Source organism: Piliocolobus tephrosceles, chromosome 13 (assembly GCF_002776525.5).
Source record: "Piliocolobus tephrosceles isolate RC106 chromosome 13, ASM277652v3, whole genome shotgun sequence".
Lineage (NCBI taxonomy): Eukaryota > Metazoa > Chordata > Mammalia > Primates > Cercopithecidae > Piliocolobus > Piliocolobus tephrosceles.
This window is the reverse complement of record NC_045446.1, coordinates 65,335,797-65,344,545: the sequence shown is the minus strand read 5'-3', so window position 1 is coordinate 65,344,545 and position 8,749 is coordinate 65,335,797. Positions and strand designations below refer to the sequence as shown.

The following is an 8,749-nucleotide window of genomic DNA, read 5'->3' as shown; positions in this document are numbered from 1 at the left end:
CCATTTCTGTCTTGGGTAACTCCTGAGTCTCTTCACCATGGCCAGTTTGGAAGACTTTAGGCACAAGGACCTTGTCTTTTCCTTCAGATCTTGGCTCAACAAAGAGGCGGACTCACTGTGATATGAACACAGCTTGAGCATCCAGGAGTCTCCCCAGATCCACGGGAGGGCCTCGGTGGTGTGTTCATGTTGTCATATTTTTGTAAAACTTGCAAAGGTAAGATATTTTAACCACAATAGAAATTACTGTTTTCTTCACACTCCAACTTCCTTTGTGTTTCAATTTTCCTTTATATGGGATAATTGGAGTGGCCATGGGCACTTCTGCGATCTGACCAAGGGGAAGCTGAGTGGGGGACTGATTTGAGTTGGGTTCATTAGGACATGTTTATGTGGTCCTCTGAAACACAGGATGTATTAATATTTATGTGGTTCTCTGTGTATAGATAAATCATTGCTAGTAATCTCTGTGTAGAGAATAGCTTCTAGGAATTCTACCCACTGCCCAACTCACTTGGCATGGTGATATTAAGTTGCGATATCGTGATATGAATGTGTCTCATGGCACCCAGCCCAGGAAGTATATGGTCAGTAGAGAAGAAACAGGAGAAACCAGACTTGAAATGTACAGAGCCAGAAGCTAGTCTGTGGAAATTTCTTCTAATCATCAGGGGGAGAAAATGTGTTTTAGAGGTTATGCAGGGCAGTTAATAAAAGTATTATGCATTTTTGGGGGATTGTGTGATGTATCTGTTTTGCATTCTTTTCTCATTATAGGTAAATATAGGTACTTTGTACCTAATTTTAGGTTTATAATTTTGTATATTTTTCTTAAAGAGGGCTCCTCAAATTATAAAACCTTCAGTTCCCACAAGGTCTTCACATCCAACCTTGGCTCCATCATTTATTTTCTGTGATCTTGGGGAAGTCACTTGTGCTTTCTGAGCCAGTTTCCTCTTCTGTAAAACGTGAATGACAATTTGGACAGGTGAGGATTCAGAAATCCTCGTGACCTTATTCCATTTTTGAAACCATTAGTAGAAGTCACTCAGTCAAACAAAAATTAAACCAGAATATAAAGATAGGAAAAGATGTAATATACAAGCAATAACGGTGAGCAATGAATCCGGTAAAACTTAAATCTAAGTTAATGGAAATGATGTGGTTGTTGCAAACCTCTAATGCAGTTTATAAAGAAAGAATTTTTGTAATAGAAGAGACATTATGCAAGAACAAATTTAATAATAAGCCATATCTATAATTCCAGACTTTTTTTTCCCCCTGCAAAACCTGGGAAACAAGAGGGATGAAGGAATATAAACATCCTAAAAGCCTCATATTGTTGGAGGAGACTTTGAAATTCTTGGCATTGATACATACATGCTTAGCTATTTGTTAAACATTTACAGATACCAACCAGCAAAATAAAAAGGTAACTGGAACTTCTCTACCTCCCTTTTCTTTTATCACGTGGGAAAATCTCAAAGCCCTGGCACTGAGAGCTGCTCAGAAGGCAAGGGCCCCATGTGACCCCAGCTTCCCCCCACCCCAAGCACAGGGCCAGGAAGCCACTGCTGGTGGCTCCCTGTCTGCTGCCTCCCAAGCAGCAGGTCCCAGTGAGGTGGGGTGGCAATAGGTTGGGCTGGGAGCAGATTAATAAACTCTCTCCTCCCCGCAGGGAAATAACCAGGCCAGATAAGACTAGCCTTAAAACAAAACAAGGGCCGATGTAGAAAAGGATTGGATCATAAGACCTGAGCATAGCATCACTCATTACACAGAGCTGAGCTTTACTGCTCCCAGCATTACAGTAATGGGCCTGATGCCAGCCCAGGAATCCAGAGAACCAGGTGCCACCCCCCAAAAAATAGTGTCACAGAACTAAACATTATCCATGCTGCCCCAAGTAACACAGACCCAGGCACTCAGGAGAAAATAGAGAAATTAGGATCCTAGTCACAAAGGTCACAGGGACTTTGGTGGCCCCTGGTCACATGTGTGAAATCTTGGCAATGTGTAGGAATCAGTGAGTGCACGCTGAGTATGTGTTTGTCTGAAATTAGAAAATACCCAAGTGTGGGCCTGAGTCTCCCTCCCTGCCCCAGGGCCCGGACTTGCCCACCCAGGGCCCCTAAGGCAGGTGTTGGGCCTCACCCTCAACCATGGCTCCCTGAGGGCAAGGGCTAGAACTTCCTGAGATGGAGAGTGAGTCTCCCGGCTTCAGCTAAGGCTTCCTGGGGCCCCCACACAGGCCTCCTGAAGGCCCTGCCAAGTCTGGGTGTCCCACACCTGAGGCCAGCTCCTTCTTCCCTGTGGGAGTCTACCCAGGGTCCAGCTCAGTGCTCTGCCTCCAGGAGGCGCCAAAGGGACACTTCTTAAAGGCTGCTGGAGTTGGGGAGGAGACCTGAGTGTACACTAATCGCACAGATGGTCACAGCTGAACGAGCCTGAAGGCTGGCAAGTTCATTCCCACCTGACAGGAGATGGCTGAGGCTCAGAGAGGGTGATCCAGGCGAGTGCAGACCTGGGCTGGGGCCCAGCATGGAGGGCAGCCTGGCCTGCTATGGCTCACTTTGCTATCCGAGGGCCCCAGGGAAAGGTATGCAGTCTTTCCACCCAGGAAAGCCTGGCTCCAGGACAGCTGGCTGGCTGGGGGAAGGAGGAGGAAGACCCTCTTGCTTCAGAAATGGCCAACACAGCAAATGCCCAAACAACTCTTTGGTTCAGACTAGCAAGCAAAGGCTCAGAGAGGATCAGTGTCTTGCCTGAAGCCACACAGCAATTTAGTGGAGGAGCCAGAATGGAACACAGGGCTCTTGACACCCAATCTTGGGCGAAGGACTCAGAGGAGGTACTGCTGTGACTGCCACTCTTGGCCAGGTGGGGCCCCAGGACAGCTCACACTCGGGAATCCTCTGGCTTCTTCCCTGGCCCTGACACTAGCAGTTGCTGCTCTACAGCAGGGCTGGATCTGCTCTCCTTGGTCCTTGCCTCTTTGTTCTGCTGCCTCAGGATGGCCAAAACTAAGGCGAAGCAGATCACCGAACCTGTTTTGAAGAAGAACTGGAGGCCGATGAACCTGGGGAAAGAATGGGAACCCCTGAACTCAAGAGCGGCCAGGCCAGGGCATGGACATCAGCAATCATCACTCATTGTGAAATCAGAGGCACTGAGGCCTCAGGGAGACACTGACCTCTGCTGCAGCTCTTCCCTGGAGGAGGGGGAGAGGCTCTGCAGAGGAGCCCTGCGTGGGAGCAGAGGCCTGGCCATCTTCATTGCCATGTCTTGGACTCTGCTCTGTGGCCTGGGCTGGCCCTGCCTGTCTCCGAGCCTAAGGGCTCAGAGGGCCTGACAAGTAGAATTTTATATTGCCCCACCTGCCCCAAGAACAAACGGGTTTCCTCTCCCCTGTTTAACTATCAAGGCCCTTGTTTGACTTTTCCTCTTCTAGGAAGCCCCCTGTGGACAGTCCCAGCCCACAGGAACTGTGCCCTCCTCACCTCCTCAGAGCTGAAAACGAACAGCTCCTTGTCCCCAGCCCTGCTATCAGGTCCTCTCCACATCCATCCCAGGCCAGCCGCCTATGTGCCTTCAGGTTCCTTTGAGTTCCCCATTGTACAGATGGGAAGACTGAGCCCCAGATAAGTCCCATGATGAGGGAGACAGAGCTGGGCCTGAAACCCAGGCCTCCTGTGTCCTAGACAGAACTTTCTCCCCAGTCCTTCACCCCAAGTCCCTCTTGCAGCATGGCTGCTCCTCTATTTCTCCCCAAGTTCCTGCATAGACTCTGTGGTCAAGGCCCAGCTCTGCCAGTTATTAGCTGTGTGACCTTGGGCTACTTGCTTTAACTCTCACTTTCCTCATCTATAGAAGGAGTGGGGCAGTGTCTAGCTTGAAGGACTGGTGAGCTCAGCACTGAATATATAATGGCATCTGTCACCTAGCAGGTAGACTTAAATGAAACCTCCCCTGCCTGCTAGTATCCTGCCTGGGACTCTGAGAGTATTTCCAGCACCCTTCCCACAAGCGGTCAAACCAGGTCTCACCGGTTTCGGAGCAGGTCATTATTGTAGTAGCGACAGACAGCTCGACGCCCACAGCTCAGGGCCCAGTGCACACAGGTGGTGTCGATGGCGCTGCCGTGGATCACGGGGCTGGGCATCCAGGCTGAGGGAGGCGGTGCTCAGGGGATAACGAAGGCCCACTGTCCTGCCCTGCCCCCTCCCTGGCACATACAACCCCTCAGGGGCTCTGGGTTACTGGGGTCTCTTGGCTCTCTGGCCCTCAAGCCCGCCCCACCCCTGTATCTGAGGCAGCTTCCTGATAGGTCTAGCCTCTGCCTATACACCCCGCTGTAGGAGAGCTGGGCCAGGTCTGTCACCCCATGGGCTTGTGAGCCCTAAGATCAGGGATTGAGTTCCGCTCATGCCTGTGCCCCAGGCCTGGCACACAGTGGGCCTCTGGACCCCATCACCACCAATGGTCCCAAGCAAGATCTTTACCCAAAATCCTCAGGAACATGAACTGGATGCCCACGGCCAAAGTCTTGTCTTCTTTCTTCACTCCTCTAATAAGCAGAGACATGGGCAACATGAGGTTGGAGGGGTTCCAGCCCCCAAGGGCCATGCATCAACGGTGAAGGGTTCTCATCATGCCCTTCTCTCCCACCACCCAGCACCAGCCTCCCTCGCATCTGATGATCTAAGCTGGGGGGCTCAGGGACGTACCCCATCCCTTTTCAACCTGCAGAGCCTGGTCCCACATACAAGACAACACACCCACTGACCATCAGGGTCCTGTGCTGACCTCTGTATGTTTTTGGTCACAGACATCACTCCTCTTCCTCCACCCACCGGTCCCATCAAATTCTCCCCTTACTCCTACAGTTGGCAAGACCCGGAGCTGGGACAGCCAGACACTTCCCCAGCATCCCCAACCACTGTAACGCCACAGCCTGCGATCCTCTGGCTCCTGCCAGACAACAGCAGTGGCCGGCATTTATGGAGCGCTTACTACGGGCTCAGTAATTCTGCCCTGCAACCCCACTCACTCCCATGAGTGAGATGTACATTAGCCCCATTTTACAGGTAAGGAGACTGACACTTAGACAGATTCAATAACTTGGCCAGGATCTCATGGCCAACAGCGGTCAGGGCCCTATCCACGCAGTCCTGAGGCTGTGTTCTCAACTCCTTTCAGTCAGGCTGCCTATTGGGCATCTGATTCCTCTATTTTCTCTCCCAGGCTGGCTTGTGTTCTAGATCTATATGTCTTCTAGTATTTGCGAGGGGCTCCATTTCCCTTCTAATTTCCTAGAAAGTAGATAGTGAATAAAATAATCCCAGGAGAAGGAAAATGGAAATTATCTTGCTCTGAGGTCCCTGCGATATTGTGAGATATGTATTTAGTCTTCCGGCATATACTCCTACAATTCTTGGACTCTTCAAAGTGAGAAGTGTCTTTTTGTATGCTAATAAATCGACTGATGGTGAGCAGCCCCTAGGGAGCTTCAGGTTGGGGCTTGGTCACCAGAGGGACCAAGGCAGGATTAGAGGGTGGGGACTTTCAGCCCCAACCTCCAGCAAGGGGAGAGAGGCTGAAGGTTAAGGTGACTGCCAATGTCCAGTGATTTAATCAATCATGCCTGTTTGGACGAACGGAGGCAAGATGGTGCACATCCGGGTTCTTCATCCCCCCTCCCAACTTTTCCCGGACGCGCGAAAATGCAGCCGGCACCCAGGGAAGGTGCAGACCAACTGGGCATGCGCCAGGTGACGTCACTCGAAAGAGACCAAGATTTACCTGGTCGCACCTGTGGAACGCCCCTGACACGCCCATGCCCCACCTATTGCCCTCCCACTCCTAGAAAAGCTGCTCTCCGCCATTGAGCCACGCGGACTTCCCGGCTTCCCAGTCCTGTCGGGATGTCGGAACTCCCTCCGAGAGCTTCGGGGAGGGGAACTCTGCCGGCCTTCTTTGCCGGAGGCCGACAGACTTCTTCTCCACACCTTAGGTTACTAAAATAAACTAGCAGTTTTGCGCCTGACCTTTGCCTACTTGCTGGTTCTTTTGTGCTCGCTCTGGTGGTCTTAGAAAAACAAGACAATGCCTACATAATGAAGCTTTGGAGAGCTTCCGGATATCTGAACATATGGAGGTCCCTGCAGGGTGCAGCCAGGGAGGGCATGAAAACTCCTCCCCCATACCTCGCTGTGTGCATTACTTCATCTGTATCCTTTGTAATATCTTTTATAATAAACTGATAAACATCAAGTAGATGTTTTCCTGAGCTCTGTGAGCCACTCTAGCAAATAAAGCAAACTCAAAGATGGGGCTGTGGAAATCCCAGCGTATGGCTGGTCAGTCAGAAGCACTGGTAAAACAGCCTGGGGCTTGCGGTTGGCATGGGAAGTGGAGGGGAAGTCTTGTGGGACTGAGCACTCAGCCTGTGGGATCTGATGCTGTCTCCAGCTAGATCGTGTCAGAATAGAATGGGAGGACACCGGCTGGGGTCCACTGCAGAATTCATTGCATGCCTGGTATGTGGGAAAATACCCCCACACTTGTTGCAGAAGTCTTTTGTGTTGATTGTTGAGTAACAGAATAGAAAAACTGTTTTTCTCAGCCGAGTATGGTGGCTCACGCCCGTAATCCCAGCTGTTTGGGAGGCCAAGGTAAGTGGATCACTGAGGTCAGGAGTTCGGGACTGGCCTGGCCAACATGGTGAAACCCTATCTCTACTAAAAATACAATTAGCTGGGTGTGGTGGCGGGTGCCTTTAATCCTAGCTACTAGGGAGGCTGAGGCAGGAGAAACAGTTGAAGCCAGGAGGAGGAGGTTGCAGTGAACCGAGATTGCGCCATTGCACTCCAGCCTGGGCAACAGAGCAAAACTCCTTCTCAAAAAAAAAATATATATATATTTTTTTCTCACTCAGTCCTCTTATCCCAGTCCTCACCCCAGGAGACCCTGATTTTGAACTCAGGTGCCAATTTGTCAGGGCCAGCAGGCACTCTTAGGATGAGGGCCACAAAGATCTTGGCCCAAAAGTCAGTGCTAAGCATGGGCTGGGTCCACAGTGGGCACCTGATAAGCACTTATATGTAGCCTTGAAGCAGCATTCAGAATCATGCACCAGACTGACACAGTTTGGTTTCCTACATGCACCTCCTGCAGCTCATCTATTGCAGGTATGATGTCCTCACCTCCAGAGGCCAGGACAGGGCCCTAGGTATGTCCTCCTCTGCCCTGGGCAAGTAGGAGCCTGGGCTCTGGGCCAGGGAACCAGCACTATTCCACCCAACACTTGCTATGTGACGGGGGCCAGCTCCTGAACTTCTCTGAGCCTCAATTTTCTTATCTGCAAGATGGGGAGAAAACCTTGCCTCAGTAGGTTGCCATGGGATGAACACAGTTAAGGCCATGTTGTGGGGGCCAGGACACCCAAGTGGCCTCCTTCCTTGAACTCCCCCTCAGAATTCCTTGTTCTGCTTCTGGTTAAGGACCTCCTGGTATCCACCTGCCTCTGCCCCGCCCCCACCTTCACCTTAGGATGAGCATGAAGGAGGGTGTGTGGGTGAGACAGGCCAGGGCTGAGCCCAGGCTGACCAGGAGCAGGAAGGGCACCACCAGGTGGCTGCAGGTCGAGTCACAGGATCCTGCCATCACGGGGTTGCCCTCCGCCACGCAGCTGCAGTTGGTGTAGAAAACCTGGAGTGGGAAGAGAAGGAAGAGACTCCAAGAGCTCCAAGGGCAGGCAGCTGGCCAAGGGCTTGCAGCGAGGAAGGCTTGTGAGAGGCCCAAGTCCCACGGCCATTTGGGGTAGAACTGGCTGGGAGTCCGAGATCCTGACCCACTGGCTGAGCAAAGATGGCTTGAGGAGCAGGCACGTCAAGGGCTCTCTATGCTCAAGTTGAGCCTGGGCTGAGGCCGTGAGCAGGGAGAGGGAAACAGAGAGAAAGTAGAGAAGAAGAGGGAGGGACCCAGAAGAGTATCATTCTCCCACATTCTACACACCAACTGTAAGAAAACATCCCCAGACTGGCCATGCCCCTGGGCTGGTCCCCTGGAGTGTTTGATCCCAGCCTGCACTTACTCCCTAGGTAGCCAGGAAAACCTCCAGCTAAGGACTCTGAGAAGTGATCTGGAATGCTGGGGCCCGCGGGCGCTCGATAGAAACCAGGCCAAGCCAAGAGGCCTGGTCTTCTCTTTACTTTCCCATAGACCAGAGCTTCTAGACTCATGTGCCCCAGCCACACAGGGCCTCAGATGGGAGACAGGTGTGCAGGGATTAGTCCCATCAGCCCTTGAAGTGGCCAGCTGGCCTGGGCAGCTAGAGCCCTCTGAGCCTCTCACCTCCAGCCCTGGCAGCTGCAGACACTTCCCAGTGTGAAAAGGGTTCGGAATCCCTGAGGTGGATGCTGGGGGCCTTGGGAGAATTTTAAGCCAGGAGTAGATGAGACTGGATGGTACAAAGGGTATTCTGGGGGCTGCACGGAGGAGGGACCAGATCAGGGAGGCAGGCCAAGGGACCCATCACAGAGTGGGCTTGGGGGTGTATGGATAAAAGGGTTTAGATTTGAAGTTACTTAGCAGGTGGAATAAGAGAAAGGCAGGGGAGGGTGAGCATGTGAGCACTTAGGCTTGGGTGACCAGGCGCTCTCCATTGGCCGGCAGAGCCAATGTGCAGGATGAAGCTGTGCTGATCCTTCACACAAGGTCTGAAGACCCTTCGCACAAGAAGCTGTGT

At 51.9% G+C, this 8,749-nt stretch overlaps 1 protein-coding gene across 2 annotated transcripts in view; it reads right to left on the bottom strand.

The window, feature by feature from the left end:
* Positions 1–1,222: 1,222 nt before the first annotated feature.
* The window catches only part of SLCO2B1 (solute carrier organic anion transporter family member 2B1), a 43,395-nt gene continuing 35,868 nt past the window's right edge, over positions 1,223–8,749 (bottom strand). The window contains exons 10-13 of one of the 2 annotated variants that reach the window (XM_026447479.2): positions 7,547–7,710; positions 4,503–4,567; positions 4,047–4,167; positions 1,223–3,079 (exon numbers count right to left, since the gene is read on the bottom strand). In XM_026447479.2, the coding sequence (XP_026303264.1) occupies positions 2,899–3,079; positions 4,047–4,167; positions 4,503–4,567; positions 7,547–7,710 (531 nt within the window). In that variant the 3' untranslated portion in view covers positions 1,223–2,898. Of the gene's footprint in view, positions 3,080–3,106; positions 3,349–4,046; positions 4,168–4,502; positions 4,568–7,546; positions 7,711–8,749 lie in introns of those variants that run through there. The other variant, XM_026447480.1, reaches the window with a different exon arrangement.